This window comes from Spea bombifrons, chromosome 3 (genome assembly GCF_027358695.1).
Source record: "Spea bombifrons isolate aSpeBom1 chromosome 3, aSpeBom1.2.pri, whole genome shotgun sequence".
Classification (NCBI taxonomy): Eukaryota; Metazoa; Chordata; class Amphibia; order Anura; family Pelobatidae; genus Spea; species Spea bombifrons.
The window spans coordinates 37935158-37955230 of record NC_071089.1 but is presented as its reverse complement, the minus strand read 5'-3'; the positions used below and the strand labels follow the sequence as shown (position 1 = coordinate 37955230).

General features: G+C 34.6%; 1 protein-coding gene across 1 annotated transcript in view; it reads right to left on the bottom strand.

Moving 5' to 3' along the window:
- Positions 1-1299: 1299 nt before the first annotated feature.
- The window catches only part of RSPO3 (R-spondin 3), a 38869-nt gene continuing 20095 nt past the window's right edge, over positions 1300-20073 (bottom strand). The window contains exons 2-5 of the mRNA XM_053458545.1: positions 17745-17936; positions 15879-16025; positions 14899-15088; positions 1300-2012 (exon numbers count right to left, since the gene is read on the bottom strand). Coding sequence (XP_053314520.1) covers positions 1877-2012; positions 14899-15088; positions 15879-16025; positions 17745-17936 — 665 coding nt within the window. The 3' untranslated portion in view covers positions 1300-1876. The remainder of the gene's footprint in view (positions 2013-14898; positions 15089-15878; positions 16026-17744; positions 17937-20073) is intronic.

The following is a 20073-nucleotide window of genomic DNA, read 5'->3' as shown; positions in this document are numbered from 1 at the left end:
TAATAAGAAAGCAGAAGTGGCATGCATACTTTGGAGATAATAACTGGGTGTTTAATAATGAGTGCTGGAGCAACATTTAGCCATCACCAGCCAATCGTGTAGATTATATGATCTGCAAAGTGTGCACATGTGTATTTTTACTATCAAGAGAATCTTGTTTATACAGGAGAAACGTAAGGTATGAAATAGTAAAAAAAATATTATACAGACATCCTGACTTGACAGAAACAAACCACAACTCTGTCAACAAGTATATTTATTATTGTAGTGGCAATTCTTTTCGATACACAACATTATAGAAGTTGTATCCCTTTTTCCACCATGCTGATCAGCAAGCATATTACAAAACACAAACTTTTTTTTCCAGAAGGTAACAGGACTGGAAAAAAAATAGACAATTCTTCCATGACGTACCAATTCCCTGCATTTTATTAGCTTTGCTCCTCCTGATGACTTAATACTTATACTGCTGGAAGGGCCTGTAACCAGCAACAGAGAGATGCTTTGAAGGTCTCTCCAGCAGCATAAGTATTAAAGGTGATGGTCAGTGGAAGATTTTTTTTTGAACGTGCAGACAGATGCATGATAGATATAGCAGTAAAATTGAAAGCAAAAGGGATAGAACATGCTGCCCTGCACAAAAAGCAATTATGTCTTGGACACCACGTCCGTCTGGAAACCATTCTGATGTTCAATACATTAAACAGCATTTCTTGCTATGCACGATAACATTTCCTTCAAGAATTTTCTTCGAAGTCACATAGGAAGAACCATTACAACCTGTGGGTGCTGTACCACTAAAATGCATGTGCATATCATATTTCTCTGAATTTGCTCATTGTAAGAATGCTGCTAAGCAAGACCTGATGTTGGTAGATGTTCAGTAACATCATGTGGCAACAAAATCTGCCCCTGTTCATGTATATCCTGACTGATTCTTAATACACATTTACTGTCCAAAATACATTGGTGGATATTTTCAGCACTGTTATTAAATTAACTGAAACAAATGTATGATTTTAGTTTCATTTTTTATATTTTGGTAGGAATTAGGGTATTTTTATCCTGCACAAAGACACATGTTTCTGGTTAGGTTAACCAGCAACCATGAAAACAATATGGCTGACACACAGCTTCCATGGATACTGGAATATGTCAAAAATCTGTAAATATTGAATGGGGAAAGACGTAATAAATTAACATGTCTATCCTTTTTAGAAATGAGTTTTAGAGTTTTTATTCTTTTTAAGGGTTTAATTAACCCTTTGGGGGAAAACACAAATGTGAGCAAATAATGAATTTTGGAATTACTTTTCAATGGGAATGGTGGACACAGAATAATCTGGAATTGACTCTGTAATCGTTCTGCAACAGACAATGACAACAGAAATGTGTTAGAGGAAACTGTGCTGTTAATTCAGCATATAACTTGCCTATTATCATAAAAACAAAATGAAATAAAAAAACGCTTCAAAAATATTTTACAAAATAAGGGAAAGGGTTGCTCATCCATGTGTCGTTCATAATATTGATATATATTCTATACTATTAATAATTACATACAAAAAGTCTTTATACACACGGAAGCATACAAGGCTAAAGCATCCACTGTGCACAATTTCTTAATTTCATAAGAATTCTTATTGGCTCCCTTCTTGGCTCTCATTCTTTTCCTTTTTTAACAGTATTTCCACAATAAGGATAAGAGAGGCTTGGAATGTTGTATGGGCCTTAGCTGTATGTTAAATGTCCAATCAGAGGCTCAGTCCATTGTGGATGTGATCAATATAGCAGCATAGGAAGCCATGTGAGGCCTTCAATGTCCGATAATATCGCAGGAAGATAATTGGCTGCACCTTCTGCACTTTTTCACAATCTAGACTTTAATTTCTTGTGGCTTTTCATCTCCTCTTTGACTTCTCTCCTGCTTTCTCTGCCTTTGTTTTCTTGGCACATCTCCATCCTTTCTTCTTTGCTTATTCTTTTTGGTTTCATCTTGTTTCCCTTTTTGCCTGTAAGTGAAAACAAGAAATCTATTACGCAAAACCGCATAACTATCTTAAACAAAATGAGCACAAAAAATATGCCATATGTTTTAATTTATTTCCCTTTTCATCATGCACATAATACTAGCTAGCGCACAAGGTCCTCTTATATAGTCTGGCAATAAAGGAAATACTATACTGCCTTAACATGGCCTGGCCTATATGCAGAAACACATTCAAATGCTCAACATGATTTCTTTTTGGAGCGCATTCAGACACCTCTTAACATTTTTATCCAAATCACAGCTGTTATCTGGTTGACTCAAAATGGCAGAGATCTAAAAATACTCAAAATACATGTGTTTCCCTCAGTTATTGGAGTATTAATATTGCAAAAAATATTCACCAGTCTCCAAAAATAGGTTACATGCTGTATGACGTGAATATGTGTAACACTTTTGTATTCTACTAGCTCTTGGGGAGTTACTGGTCAGCAGGTAAGAAACCCACATTGTTATATATAAAGAGTTTGGTTTCTTTGAAAAATACCGACAGGGAAATAAGTTTTATTTGCAGCAGAGAGGAAGACGAGAAACACAGCTTTAATGTAAATTCTTATGTCAGAACCTAGATCACACAGGGGAAATTTGGTCACAGACACAATTTGTGTATGACCCTGTTCAAAATATTTTCTTCAGGTTTCCATCAGCAAAATAAATTTGAAAGGGGTTAGTGTGTCTAATGTTACTTAGTCACTCACTATCTAGGTCACAATCACCCAGCCCCTTCTGTGTCAAGTTGATGCTAGCCTTGGCCTATGTACACACGGCCCTGTCCCTGTTTTCTTGGCCATGCCACTTCCTGCTATATGGAGCAGGAGAGAGAGTGTTCCAGAGTTAGGGACATCCCTGATATATTCCTAATGTTTTATCTGTGTTAAATCTGCTTCCAGTTTATATAAAAAGGTCAAACATCAAGCACCATAATTTCTTATTTAAAAAACAACCAAGTAAATTGAAGGTGAAAAATTACTATGGTGTAGAAACAAAGACAGAAAGTGCATGTTACATATGACTAGTTGCACAGGTATCTATCCCAATCTTGGCACCACAGCACCTCTAGTGAGTTCTTTAGTATGGCATAACATTTGGTGAATTGCAAGTAAATATTTAAAATTAAGAAAACAGTATCTCAAGGATCTAGTCTAACTTTAACCCATGTGTACAATGATTGTACAGATTTTACTGTGCATAAAGGACATAATTAACTATTATGCTATCTAATTAGGTACCACTAGGTGGTAGCCTTAATTTAATAAAATGCATTCTCCAAATAATTACTTTAACAGATAAATACTTCACAAATTGGAATTTGGTAATTGTGATGCTTAGTCATTACTTTGCAAACTATGTCTAAAGTGTTTGCTTTGACAGTTTAGAAGAATAAGGTGCAATGTAATGGTTTTTAGAATTTTGCCAATAACTACTTTTAAGTTCTAAAGCTATTATCAATTAAACTGCACAATTTTTTGTAAACCTGAAACTACATGGATTTCACATGAAGTATTCAAAATAAGGATCAATTCCCACAAAAAAACCAACAGGTTGTTTTATGCAAAGGCAGATTCCACAACGTTAAGAAAAGATTCTAAAGGAAAAATTATGTGTCTATGTGTTTTTTTCCACTAGCAGACGCTATTTGGCTAGCAGGTGGTCGTGGATTTTTTTATATTAGGAGCCAAATAGGCTATTTTCAACGTCATCACTTTCAGTTTCTTTACATTTTTATTTAATTCACTACATGGATGGATGTTGTTTTGGATGAATGCATTGAGTATGCCACAGTGGAACAGGGCCCACCCCAAATGTTGTCACATTTTCATGGATCTGACGCATCTGAGGCTTCTAAAATGCTTTTGTCACAGCTGGACGGTTACCTGTTTTCTATTCCTGACCATTTTTTTATATTACTATGTAATTTTGATGAATTGCAGTTAGCCCTGTTTGGCGTATGTATCAAGCCCCAAATGTTCAACAGGGCTCTACTGCTTTTTCAATTGTTTGGATTTTGTCCCTCACCATGAGAAAAAAATCAGTAGACTAGTAGTTATTACTAGACATGGGCACTAACATATCACAGAAATATTGTACATAAAAAGGAATACATATTTTCCTTGGAGCTGCATCTTATCCACGTTTCTTACACCAGTAGAAACTAGTCTCCACATATATGGAATTTTCTGTGAAAAAAAATAAGATGTAGTCTTACAGTCTATGTTCAGTTTAGCGACTGATTAGTTATGGCACCATTCTTTTCTTATTTTGGCAATTTTCATATATTTTTCATTTATATGAAGCTGAACAATTTTATACACAATGTTTTTCACCTTGTTCATTACTTGTTGTTGTGTGTGTCTTTTTTTGATCTAATTTTATGCTCTTATGATGCGAAATATTTTTATTAGTATTTATTAGTATATATTCACATGACACCGGGCATTGACATTTCTCGACCCAGCTTGTAATAGTCAATATTATACATTTAAAATGGCAGGATAATCAGAAAAATATTTGAGCGAGAGCAGAATATAATTTTTTTCCCCACCATTAACCTTAATTATGCATAATGGTTATAAGATAAATATCACAAATGTTGTAGTAAACCAATTTGCATGTCCTATGAAATAATATCTGCTACTTATTACAACATAGCTTTTATGGCACTGAGACTTGGTTATTGTTACCATGTAGTTTGTTGGATAAGATAAATGGTCACTAATTTTACCTAATGTTTTTTTTAAAAAAAAGAGGGCTCAGTGATTTTCTGTTTAATGTTAGTTGTTTTTTTTGTTTTTTTTTTTTTTAAAAAAAAGGCTATATTTCTCTACAAAGCAGCCAGTAGCTTGATATTGTCAAGACCTGCTTTGAGCGATCCTCATTTTTTTTAGAAATCCAGACTGGTATTTGGTTGCGTAACACATAAAAGTCCTTTATTGCCTTTATTTAAAAGCCCTGCCCCAAGTGTTGGCAACAGATGCTTGGCATTTTTCTCTTTTAAGTAGATTTTGGTAAAAACTCAAAAGCAAGTCTATATAGCTTATTTTTTTGTCTTAGAAAGCTTGCTCCATAGGATGATACATATGGGGGGAAAAGAGGCATAGTAAAATATTTGGCTGATTAGGCAGCCTCTTAAAAATGTATAGAGGAGATAGTAGATAGAATTTCTGCATATACAGTGTACTACAGACAAACAATAAAAGATACATCTATCTACCTGGTCTACACGCAGGACACAAATCAATGCCAATTTTAAAGTGAGCTTGGTTCTTTTTTATTTTCGTTTCCAAACTAAATAAGAACGTATCCCTAACACGGTTGGGTCAAGTGATGCCTGGGAGGTGTTCCAAACATGAGGTATACTAAAAAAACCTGACTAGATAGAAACATAGATAAGTAAATAGATCCACACATATAGTATATATAAATTCTGTTTACAGGGCCAACATAACATAGGGCGATATATAAAGACTTGGAATGCATTTAAAAAGTATGATTGTCACCAGCAATTGCCTATGGCGGTTTATTTATACTCTATATTATGTATTACTAGTACTGATTGAGTAGTTTTGAGTCTGGTATTGATTATAGCACAGCACTGATTAGAATTAAAAGTATCAGAGGATTTGGATTAGGGGAACAGATCTTGATTACAGAATAGAATTCTACTCCCAATGATTCAGGAATACAATGTTTGGTATACAATCCCAGTATTTTCACAAATTCCACAATGTTCTTCAGGAAAACCACCAAGCAAATATGTGGTATGGATTAAGGTAGTAATAGATGACATATCCATTTTAGCTCTTGTAGAATTAAGTGAAAAAAAGAGCACACAGAAATGTAAGTGGAAAAATCAATTCCTATGAAAGCATATTACATTGTGGTCACACTTCTTTGCTATACAGATTTTTGTAAGTATTCCATGCACATGTATCAATTCTTTTGTTGCTTTCAATGGTGTTCCACAGGCCTGAAATAGCCGACATTCACAAAATCTAGACAATTTCTTCTGTCTTCCATCCAGATGATGTCACTTGCCTAAGCCCTGGATATAATAGTTTAAAAACACATTTCGCTACCTTGCAGGAGATTATCTTTAGGGTTAGTGGAGGTAAATATATTTGTACTACACCTTGTGCATTATACTTAATATAGCAAAATGTGTCTCGTTTAATCTCATTATGTAAAATACAAAATACTTAGAAATACACTTGTACACAAGTATATCAGTCACTGCAAAAAAAGTCAAGAAGTAGCAAATTTAGCAAGAAAATGAAATCTACACAAATGGTACCGTAAGGCAGGCATATCAAAGTTTATTACTGGACGACTACATTATATATATATATATATATATATATATATATATATATATATATATATATATATATATATATATATATATACACACACACACACACACACACACATATAGTAAATATTTCATTTTAAGCTCCTTTAGAAGTTTGCACATTTGTATGGATCATATTACTATTTATTTGTTTGCTATGTGTGATTTAAGGGACATTTGGTATAAGTCTTCTTTCCCCTTAAGGCAAAGAGAATGTATATCATGCTCTATGCAAATAGATGTGTGTTTTGGTGAAATGCATTATTTATAGATCTGTGTTTATGTCAAATGTAAATATTTATTCCTTCTACTTATATAGATTGCTTTCCACAACATTATTTTCTCACTGCTTTTGAAGTTATAAAACGTATCCAAAAGCAAACACACTAAGTGACACTGCTCATGATACTCTGCACTTTCTTAACATGTTCTAGCTCCCACTTTGCAAAATAAATTCTAAAATTATAAGAATAAACCATCTGAACCTTGACATCTCATAGATCTTTTTTGGGTCTCAAACCACCCACAGTGTACTAAACCAGGTACTTTAATTAAACACACATCTCTAATATTTCTATGGATGTTATCATTCATTGTGGTATCTAAAGAGCTGTGCTAAGGCCACCTAATCTTTATGATGTGGTTAATTTGTATTATTTAATCAAAGATTTCTTGCCATATCCCCTTTTAGACCGCATAAAGCAATAATATAATTTTTATTGCAAATTTAAGACACCCATATATGTGAAATATTAAACCTTCAACAGGAACAAAATTTCACAAACCCATTTCAATCTGTCGTTCTATCCCTAGGCAATTTGTTTTTTTTTACTATAGATGGAGACTCTAACACTGCAACTAAAGCCTCTTTCTTTCCCCAAACTCAGAATGTTTACTGTGTTTCAGTGTACCAAAGTGTTCTGCAGCTCTAAATGCCTCAATAATTTGTGTGTATATATATATATATATATATATATATATATATATATATACACACATATATGTAAAAGTGCTCCCTCTTTGAATTTGGTCAATTCAAAAGCTGTAAAAAGTATTTTGATTTCACCCCCCTATGGGTCCTCCTTACCTGTTGTTTCTGTAAGTCGAATTGTTATCTTATATACTGCTTCTTATGTCTTGTGTAGCCATTGTACAGCACTATGGAATACGGTGGCTCGATATAAAATAATAAATTATAATGATAATACATGTAGGTTTCATATAAATGTCATAAAGTATGACAAAGTGGATTAGTCGCTACTAGTTTTAGGGAAATATGGGCCAATCTGAGGCATAATTGTTTATTATTGAAATTACTCGTACTAATAGCTTTGTTTTCTAGCTAACATGCCATTTAGCCCTAGAATGCCATGCTCAGACTACATTTTTTTTCTGGGACTGTTGTTATTGTGAACGTCTGGCTACGTCAGCTGATTTCCAAATTCAGCTTTACAATGAACTAATGCTTTTGGTGTTTAACAAAAACTGCATACTGGGTAAAAGGAATGTCTAAAAGAAAGATTACACATAATGTGTGAAATGTGCGCTAATAAAGATTCTCCCAAATCATTTTTATTATTGTATGCAAAATGTGTACCTCTGCATGATATTATAATTTCCCTGAATAACTAGGTTTCGACAGTGAATCGGTAACAATGCTATTTATATATTTTTGGAGGGCTACATTTGAAGAGCCATATTATACTGCTTTAAAAGTACTTAAATTCTTAATTTAAGTAAAGTAATATCTACTGCTTATCCACCTACTCTGTGAATTTATAATTTGTTACAGCTAAAACCCATGTACTCCTCTTTGAAATATAACTTCCCTACAAATGTTGTACTTTAGCAACTTTATATATTTAAATGATATCATTTAAACCCATCACTATTTGAGAAGCATTCCTTTAGACTTGATCCAGAATAACGATCTTCTGGAGATACCATGTCCAGTACTAGAGACAACAGTCCCAGATTCCCTTTAATGGCCAAAGCAATGTACTTGGCATCTCTTCTTTTGACATTTGTTAGATAGTTAAAGACACCCAGTCAAACATTTATAGATACTACAGACTATAGGCGTACAGTTTAGAGCTTTAAACATATATAAACACACACAGCACCTCCATATGGTACACTGTCCAAAACAAGTGCGAAACCAAGATCACTGAATATAATACGCTGATTATATCAGTTTCACAATTTTGTTGGTTTAAGAGAAAAAAAATAGCTTAAGTTATGAGTGAAAATGAAAGAGCTATGTTTCTTGTTTAGCAATGCCTGGCAAAGAATAGGATATAAACATCTGTCATCTGCCATTCATTAATATTAATTATAAATGACCACTGGGTGGTGCATTCCAAGCAGAGCAGCTGTGATCTTTCCAGATCTGACCCCTTCCGAAACTGTGTAAAAATGTGTTATGGTCTCTTGTGGTCGATGCCAAAAACTGCAGTACAAATGTGTAACATTAAGATTACACTGTTAGTACAAAAAGAATACGCATAATGAAATTAAAGTGCTATCTCTTGGAAAAGAAGTTACCTAAACATCCTTTTGGGTTTTCAAAGTACAATAAAAAAACTAAATAATTCCAAATACAAATAAGTGAAACAAAGAGGCTGTAAGACATTTACCAAAGATGAGAGTTAAAAAAGAATGGTGTGTGAGTTTAATTTTATTAGGTCCCAAAGCATCTTCCCTGAATACTGGATTTAGAAGGTGAATCCAGTAGGTAGTTGAAAATTCCACCATCATGTAAGCCACTAAAACAGACTTCATTGCGTACATCAAAAAATAAGATATTTCTAGCACAAAAAAAGGCTATATAGCATTCTTAAAAGAATTATATTTAATTTGTGTATTTTTTCCTTAATAAATGATATAGTACTGGACATTTCACCCGCTGGTAAATCACCAACATCCAGAAACTGATAAAGATGCTCATTCTTGCTCTGTTCCTCTTACATTTGTGACACAAAAACAGCCACTAATGGTGGTTGCCATAAAAATATGAAAAAAAGCTTATAAACGTATTTTTTTACGAGTTGTTTTTTGTGATTTAATATGAAATAATATGACAGATCTGCTAAGGTCCATTTGCCTAACACACTACAGAAATATTGTGTCTAATGCTGAACCAGGGTAGGTGGAACACAGGGGCTTGGAGTCAGGGTGCACAACACTATAATGCCTAATGCACTATAATGCCACAGTCGATCTGTGGATAATACCCACAACATATTCAGTGTTGCTATAGGCACTGGAAAACAAGTATTAATTACAGCACGCCAACTTACTGATGGTTGGCTAGTGCCCATCAAATGGCTCCTGCTGCAACAGTCGGAGTATACAGGCAAGAATACATTTTTTAGTACAAAACCGACACAAACCCAGGATGTGTATGACTGTGTAATGTCAAATACAGCTCTCTACAACTCAGAAAAACATCCCAATCCACAAACAATTCAAAATTGTTTGCATTTGCATTTTTTTCTTGGGGGTGGGCAAGAAATAATAAAAAATAAATAAAACATGTTTGTTGGCTGCACAGTCATTACACTTGAGGTTAATTCAGTTGATCTGCCAATTAGTACCATACATGTATATATTTAACTAAACTCTCTCAAATATATAGATATATATATATATATATATATATATATATATATATATAGATATATATATATAAATATTTTTTTTACTTTTTTGTATTCAGGATTATATGCCAGCATAAATTAAAACCATACAATGAACAAATAATTAAGAGGGTTTGGGATAATTATGACCCATCAGCATCCCTTAAAATTACTGCACTATGTAATTAGTCTACCTTATGGAAAAGGTTGCTCCTAATGCAATATAAAACATGCATTTGGCTCTGTGCATGATGAAAGGGACAAAGAAATGCATTAAATAACCTTAAACAGCACTGACACTCTCAGCCTGCATCCATTCATTAAATTCATGCCTCTGTCACCTATGCAGTGAGATCTAACATCCCCAGACTTGCCACCGTTTAGGTTGAGAATGAGCAGCAACTACATTTCCGTAATACTATATATTGGTTTCAAGGAAAAAAAAATTGTAAATGCTGTGTATTTAAAATTGCAGTTATTTAATTGCTATATCATTATGCCCAGACAATAATTTGAAGCAGTTTGTTATCTACATATAAACAGAACACTTCCAATGATAATATGTAAATTACCCCCTTTGAATACAGATACAGCTATACTGTAAACACCCACTTGCATTGCATGTCCACCGCTTCTTCTACAGTGAGTAACAGGGGTTAACAAAAGTTTGGGCAGTGGTTTAAACACATACACCCTTCCAGCATCAAAGAGAAAATGTGTGTATCATAGGCCAGATGGGTTAAAGGGAATTAATTGTATGTATTACTGTCTGCAGTGGTCCACTTAGATAAAACACAGGAGCATTCCTGAGATATCGTGCCTGAAACCTCTTTTTTCCTCAACCAGAGAGTCAATGACTAATGAAGAAAGGGGATATCACAGAGTAGGCTGGTAAGGCAGATAGCATCTTAATAGCAGAGTCCTGTTCTGTAAATCTTAGCATGTGAGCTACTGTTCTCTGCTACTGCATAATACCATCTTCCATGAATGTTAAAGAGAAAAGAAAGCCAGATGGTTAAGGAAAACCTTCACCCCCTGCAAGCATTTTAGCCATTTGGCCACAAGGTTCTATCTATTACGCTAATCTAAATAGATATGGTATTTTGGAATTGTACTAGGATTTTGCACAAATTGTACTACGTCAAGTAAACCAGCCATGCAGACAGAAGCACAAAATGTAGGTAAAATAAGAAAAAAAAATAGCTAGAAATAATGGAGTGGTAGTCAAAGAAGCAAACATTTAAAACAATGCAACAATACAAAACATATGTTTTTATATAACATCTAGCGTGTACTAAAATGGTACACAAGGTTTATGTGGATATATGTCTAGATAGTAAAAATCTCCTGTATATATTCTGAGACTTGCAGAATAGTGGAAGACAACATCAATTAAAGTGGCATAAAGTGGTTAGCCTAACCGGGTTGTTATTCCCCACCAAATTAGTAATTAATTAAACTGTTAAAAACATACCCCCAATGCAGTGAATTATTCACATTGCAGTTGGACTGAATATTCTTCACTGTCCATATCCCATAAATTGTCCTGATTTCTGCAAATTATTAACAACATTGCTATATACATAGAGTGGACCTTGAAACATAAGAGAAGCGTGATCTGATGTTATGTGGCAACCCATGTAAGATAGGGTGTCTCACACAGGAACATCATGTGCCACCCAATAAAGCAAATGCTTTTGAGTGGTGAGGACAGAGTGGGGACAAAATGTATACATTTAATACAAATCTAGCACAGTCTTACTTATTTGAGCCCAGGCATATGCTGATGCTCTATGGTTTTTTAAGATGAAAATTCTATGTGACAGCCCGTGCGGCATGCAGCCATGGTGTGGTTTGTTTGCAAGTTTAATCGAGGGAATTCTATTACAATGGAAAATTATAGTTTTTTTATTTGGTAAAAATCTGTTTGTGAATTACTAGTGGCATTAAGCTATGCAAATATCAGTTAGATATAGGGCCCGAAATCAATATAGATTTAATTTCCATTACATTTTATTCATAAATACACAATATATAAAATATAAAAACGATAATGGAAATGGAAAACCTATGAATAAAATGCTTAAGAAGATATTGGCATTTAGGCCTCTTAACTACTTAAATCTGACTTTGTAGCATGTGCAAAATATAAACAACAGGAAACAGTAATTAGTTTCAAGTTAATTTTGGAGTCCAAGGGGCTCGGGGAATAACCACACAGTAAGGTCATTAACCACGCTGGGGCCTTAAACACAAAAACCATATTCCTCTCAGCTGTGAGATCTGTCTAAGTCTCTCTATAATGTCATTGCTGAGTTTAGTGTTTTATATACCACATGTGATTATGTGTTTATTTACGCCACTGACGTGAACCATGTATATTATATGCACAAGAACAATCGCTATTCCAGTTTTGTTTTTATAAGTTGTTTAAATGTCATGTGACCATGATGGTATCGTACAAACCAGTACTACCTTTAAGTACTCCTACACTCATAAGTGTTTGACACTGCTGCAGTTTGTTTACTGTCAGTTTTGATAAAGTAACCGGAAATATACCAGAACTCATTTATTTCAATCACAAATCATAAACTGTGAGATTAGAGACTAATTTTCCTGTTGATTTTGTAAAGTAAATATTTTGAAATTATGCTTTCCATGCTATGTATTCTAAAGCAGAAATATGATGAATTTATTATAATAAGAATCTCAAGGCCGCAAGATAGACACTTAGGAATCATAGTGCTGGAGCATTTTAATGCACACTGTATTATATGGGTTGATTCTTGAGAGGTTCATGTCAGGTCAGCAATATGGTATAATGTTGGTATGACATAGTTTTTTGTAATAACAGGTGACTTGGGATGCAAATGTGCAATTTGCAAATTACTCATTTTGAAAAACTGAGTAAAAACAAACTTAAAATGTGTTAAAATATCTGAACCGATTTGTTTTACTTATCTCTTATCTCGATTGCTAACCAGGTGTTTCTGAGGCTGTCCAAGAGTGGTTGGACATAGACTTCAGCTGTCCAGGAGGGCTGTGTTTGGTTAGCTCTTTTTTCATCCAGGTCTGCTAACTGAATTGTGTATTTCTGAATCTTCTAATCCAATTTAATGATCCAAATACATATAGAGATCTTGGTGATAGCAAATCATGGATTATGGCAATCTTATTTTTAGTCAGCTACATCTCTCCCATTGCATTCACAACAGAGGTAACAGTGGTTTGATCAAAGTCTTATAATTACATTTACAATTTGAAGCAGGTATTACGAGTTATGACTCATTTCACTGTGTAACTATGAAGGAAAAAAAATCTCAGCCTTAGCTATTTAGTCGATATTATTAAAACTATAGCTCAGATTCTGATGAATGTAAAAGGTATTCTAGAATCTCCCTAGATCAGTTTACCTAGAACAAACAAAATCTGTTAGTTGAGTTTACAATCTGGTTTGGGTACACCTCTCTACTACAAAGAACCTAATGTGATGGACCATTGTAGCAAAGATAATTATGTGGTGGAAAAACAACTTAATTTGTGGAATTCAGCAATAAAAACTACAAATGTATGCAATCAGTAAGTATACAAAATGTGTCATGCATTTTCAAAGATAAATTCCCTTTACAGGAAAAAAAATGTAAAAATAAATATTAGAACCAATAGTAAAAGTAAAATGCGTGTCAAAATTTCACCCTGGTTGACTAACCAAATCAAATAGCAGCATAAAGATCCCATGAAAAGACCAAGTCACAGTATAAATGCTGCTTAATGACCTTGTCATCCTTGTGGTGATTTCTGGAACTGCAAGTAAAACAGGTGAAAAAAACTTTTGCTATTGGCCTTGAACCAAGCCAGCCCAAGAAGCAGGTTTCCACTTGTTACCCAAGACATGATACAGATGCTTTCTTTTTAACTAGTAAAGATCATATGATTGCATGGAACTAGAGTAACCTAAGCAGCTTTTTTAATAGCTTCTTGCTGGAAAAGACTTTAGTTCGTAGATGTAGTTTTGGACAAATGTCTGAGTTCTAAAATAGGTTTAGGACCTTTATTGACAGAATAAATGATTGCTGAATAAAGTGGATTAGCCCAATATTTTTATTGAGCACATCATTAAATTTGATAGCAAATCTGCTGCCTTTCTGTGTTATATCAGATCATGTCGGTGATGAGTGGGAGTGGGTGGATGAGAACAGAATTTAACACTTAATATTTTAAGCCTCTTGGTATTATGTTTCATTATCTTCAGCTAAAGTAACATTTACTCTAATCTTGATGCATGGTTTGGGGAATTTTTTCCTCAGCATATTTTTGAACTCCAATCAAAATATGATAGAACACAGCGAGTGCAAGCCAACTGCATACTTATCAAATCCTCCAGCCCAGAAATTTCACAAACATTGCATGTAAATGCTACTCTCCCACCCAGCTAAACCACACATATGCACTAATATAACAATCAGTTTCCTTGACAGGGGAGTATATTAGGAATGAAGAACTTAGTTCAGGGGATCTCTGTAGATTCTAATTCAGGCATGTTGATTAGTTACTGCCTATTCTCAAACAAGTGTTGATAAATTTGCTGAATAATCCACGCAGAAATCCCTTATTTTCACATTCTACATTTGAATATGTAGGTGTTTTTTTTAGCCTAGGAAGACCAAATTAAAGGGGAAGTTCCATCATACGGTACAGCGTAACACTAGAGAAACAAGTTGAAATATTGTGCACTGGTAAATATATATATTGGACAATATAAACATAACAGTAAGCTGATTTCAATGGGATATTATGCGTTATTAAATATCATCGTTCTACAACTGAATATTGAGACTGTTATGAAGCATGCTGACTGATATTACCTTTTTTGGCATTTCTTTCTTTGAACTATGCATTTCCTTGTCTCCGATGTTGGTGGACAAGCATCGCCCCTTGGTGAAGGGTGCTGTAGTATTTCACGGACTCTGGTTTCGTTTCCTCTTTTGAAGTCACAAGTCTTCCCCCTCTTTGTGCAGGGGCCCCACTGACCCCACTCACTGACCACACAGTGCACTGGAAGATGAAATCAACACATGAGCGGAGCTTGACACAAAATAACAGAGATTACATAGATTAATAACTACAGAAAACTGTGTTGAAGCCAATCCGTAACACGAACATGGACAACGCTTAAAATAAATATTGGCTGCATCTAGGTGTTACGCCCATGGAGCAAAACAAGGAGGTGGTGCCCAGATATAAAGAAACAATTACACGATTGCACTAAATATACAACATAGTATATTACACTTAGTAAATGAACATCAGTACTTTTCATTATCATTAGAGAAAGGATATAGCAGGTTACAGTGCAGAAAATGATGTTTCTCTGAACCCAGAGGCAAACTTTTAACCGTCAAACAAAGGATTATTGTTAATTTGACTCAAACTGTAGAATAATGAAATACATTTATTCATTATATAAGAAATTGTTTGGAATTGTAGGGCCCTCCTAACCTTTAGTTTCTGTATGTCAAATTGTGCCAGTGATTCTGTAGCACTATTACAATAATGGGACAGTGAAAAATAACAATAACATTAAAATTGACAATATACAACTTAACAAAATGATTAAAACAGTAAGACATACTGGTGGGAGAGGAAGGCCGGGCTCTTGTGAGGCCCTGCTCTTTTTATTTCTTGCTTTCTATGTCATTGTTCAATTTTCATTATTTTTCCTATTATGTTCCAATTTTTTGCACTACCTCACTAGTATACTAAACTTTGAGAAGTTGCCCTTGGTGAGGCCTAGAGCAGTGCTCAAGGTAAATACATTACATATTTTAAGGCAAATATCACTTACCAATATTACTGCACTCCATACTGTGGTTATTGTTCTCAAACCCATCTGGGCATGTTTCAAGGCACTTTCCATTGTGTAAGTAAAATCCACTTTTACACTTTGTGCAGAAGTTTTTGTGGAAGCATGTTTCACAATCAGCTTTGCATTCTAAAAACACAAAACAGAAACTGATCACCTTGAATTCTAACAAAGTGCTGTTTCACACAGCAAAGGCAAGAGTCCATCTAACTGATTTCTTTATATTTATTTTAACAATATTACTCTATGTCTATTTTCTATAAATGTATGTCTTTTGAGGACATCTGTAGTTGAAGATACCAATCTGTTGGAAGAATGTGATAACTTTACTGACAATTAACTGATTGGTTCAATTAAAGGCAAGTATTCCCTTTTTTATGAGCACAAACACCAGGGTGATCACGCAAGAGAAGCCTGGGGTTGTTTCGGGGCACCATTACAATATCCTAATGGTGGATAGATGGTGGATGGATGTACACAAGTATCTACTACCAATATATGCAAGTGCACTAATATATGCCTTTTCTAAAATTATATTAATGATTGCTAAACATAGTAAACTTTACAAATGGATGTACGACTATTGTTACATAGTTACATAGTTATATAGGCTGAAAAAAGACATGCGTCCATCAAGTTCAGCCTTTCCTATATCTGTTAATTTGTTGCTGTTGATCCAAAAGAAGGCAACCCCCCCCAGTTTCACTCTTTCCAATTTTGCACTAACCAGGGGAAAAAAATCCTTCTTGACCCCAAAATGGCAGTCAGATTTCTCCTTGGATCAATAAGCTGTATCCCCATAATTAAAGATTATATCCCTGAATATTATGTTTTTCCAAGTATCCATCCAGTTGCTGTTTAAACGTCTGTACAGACTCTGATAAAACTACCTCTGCAGGCAGAGAATTCCACATCCTTATTGTCCTTACTGTAAAAAACCCTTTCCTCTGCCTTAGACTAAATCTCCTTTCTTCCAGTCTAAACGCGTGACCATGTGTCCTATGCATAGTTCTGTTTATGAACAGATTTCCACACAATGGTTTGTATTGGCCCCGAATATATTTATATAATGCTATCATATCCCCTCTGAGGCGCCGTTTTCCTAAACTAAACAGATTTAAATTTGTTAACCTTTCTTCATAACTATAGTGCTCCATTCCTTTTATTAATTTTGTAGCCCGCCTCTGCACCCTTTCTAGTGCTATGATATACTTCTTTAGAATAGGTGCCCAAAATTGCACAGCATACTCAAGGTGCGGCCTTACCATTGATTTATACAGAGGCAAAATTATATTTTTATCCCGTGACTTGATGCCCCTTTTTATACACGACAATACCTTACTGGCCTTAGCAACCGCAGACTGACATTGCACATTGTTGCCTAGTTTGTCTATAACAATTCCCAAATCCTTCTCATTTGTCGTTACCCCTAATTCACTACCATTTAGGGTGTAGGTTGCTTGTGCGTTCCGTACCCCGAAGTGCATAACTTTACATTTATCTACATTGCTATTGCTATAAGGTTTTCCACATGCAGAGAAAGTATTACATTCTACCATGGAAGAAGTTTCCATGGCTGAGATCTACTAATCACAACTTCTGTAAATTGTCACGTGTATACATCAAACATATTCCAAAGGCAAACGTGTGGTAGTTTTATAAAGTAGAAAATGGTCCGTGGCCAGTAAGAGATGGGCAGAGGAAATGCTCCAACCATTAACTGATACATTAAAGTTATCTCATGTGCCCCCACAGATAAATCAGAAACACCTGAAATCTCACCTACCGAACTCTTACATGAGTGCTCAGTACAAGATTAATTCACCATGAAAATATTGTGCCACTTACTTGTGCACTTATTTATTTCTGGAGATCTTATTCCATAGTATCCACTTGGACATGATGGTAGGCAAACCCCAACTTGCTTCATGCCATTCCTTACAAGAGCAAAAAATAGTCGAGGCTTACATGACAAACAGCCATTGTAATCAGAACAGGTAGCACATCCTCCTTGACAACCCTGGCTCACATTAGGATGCACTGAAGAAACAAGAAACATGTTTTAGGTTAGTACTGCAGCCAAGATTTATTCGCTTAACCATAAGTTATACATGTATTACATCTTGACTGGATACAAACCACATATGCCCACAGGCACAGACTTTTCAGGATCATCCTGCATATACAATGGATTTCCTATTAGCCATAATAAGGTGTAGCTTTTCAGAGTGTGGGATTCTATTCAATCCTTAACTATTGGACCATATGCATCCTTTGATATCGGACCTCAATGGCCGAGAAGAAGCATCTCTGTGCTTGATTTCAGGTGTGGATAACAGGCAGGACCTTAGATATGTGTGTGCATTGCATGCTGGTAGATCCAGCCCTGGGATTAATACGCAATAATGATGGTATAAGAATGTTCGTGATAAACAATATATTTCTTATTCTCTGGCTTTAGCCCAGAAGTTACTATGCCGCAATTAAAGCCTGTACAATTTAAAGAAGTTGAGTGGTGTCATTTACATGAGTGCATATATCTGCTTATTTCTCCTTTCAACTACAGTGAAGTATAAATATATGAAATGTCATTTTCTCCGAGTGCTGTTCAAACCCTACACAGTCAATCGCTCAAATTAAATAAACATATTCCATATTAAAATATATTTTGTGAATCTTGCTTCATATGGTATAGATCAGGGTGAAAAAAGGATAAATGAATACAGTATTTCAATTGTAAGTGTCAGCCATGCCTTTTGAAATAAAAGTATGTTTGATAATATCTGGAAAAAAATGTTTAGGCTAGCGCAGCCTTAATGAAAGAGTTATATCGCCACACCAGTAATTTGCTTATACTGTGTCACAGAGGGTAAGATAAGAAAAAAAACTATTTTCTCCAGGCATACATTCTGCTTATACAGAAGGTGACTTATGTTCTTTTATCATGTGACTTCACTCACTTCAAGCACTTATTGTAGCTCTTAATATTCATTTTATAACTGCCTCATATCTGGTGGGAAGAGATTGTAAACTGCTTGAGCAGAGTCCTCCTTAAGCCCTAGACCCCTCCTCCATTTGTAAGCATACCTGGGAATTCTCTGGAATTGACCCAAGGTCTCCGTGTGAAGGGCTTCTTCCTCCGAGTCATTCTATACTTTCTACAGGAGCAGGGGAACAGCTTTTGGCAATACACACTCCTCGCCCAATTCCCTTCTCACGTACTGCTCTCAGGGGCTAGCTGCACCCTTGTTGTAGCTAGTCCAGTGCCTTGCATATTTAACCACTCCTGCTCATCTGACTGTGTCATTATAAGTCTAAGTTGTTTTGTAATGCACTTCTTTTCTAATTTACCCATTGTATGGTGCTACACAATATGATAAAGATATAAATATATATATATATATATATATATATATATATATATATATATATATATATATATATATATAATCAATACAGAATAAAGTAAGCTCGTTTGAGTCAAATTGTTATGTTATATACTACTTGTTATGTCCTGTCTACCCATTGTACAGAGCTGTTGAATATGATGGCGTTATATAAAACAATAAATAATAATAATAGTAATACTATTTAAAAAATAATTTACAATACAAAAACAGATTTTTGTGCTTTTGAATTTCATTATCATCATTTTTGGCCAGTAATTAGCTTAAAATTCCTAAAAAAATTTACTGAAATTATTTAATATGGTTTAGTATTGCTTCCTTAAAATTTCATTTTATCTTAAGTGTCTTTTTTGTTAAGATCGCTGTAAGTTTTGGTTGAATTTTAATCATAATATGATATGAATTGTAAATGGAAGAGCCCAGAAACCGGTTTTCTGTATTGTATTGCTATCTAATTTTCAGTGTCAATTCTATCACTGTCTAGAACACTTGTGCTAGCCAGACCTAGAACCTGCTCATGGTAAGTATGATGCCCAAGCACAGTGTTATGCCGAACATATCTCTTGCAAACCAAAGATCGGAGGGCAAGAAAAGAGGACAACGGCACGGTAATCATCTATTGAATCAATCTATCATATCATGGCTGGCATGTCTCTTGCAAAGTTCCAGATCTATTGCTAGTTGTTGGCAAAGGTTAAAATCATAACTGCGTTAAAAGCATTAATAACATAAATAGCGTGTTATCATTTATTTCTATTTGCAACAGGTTT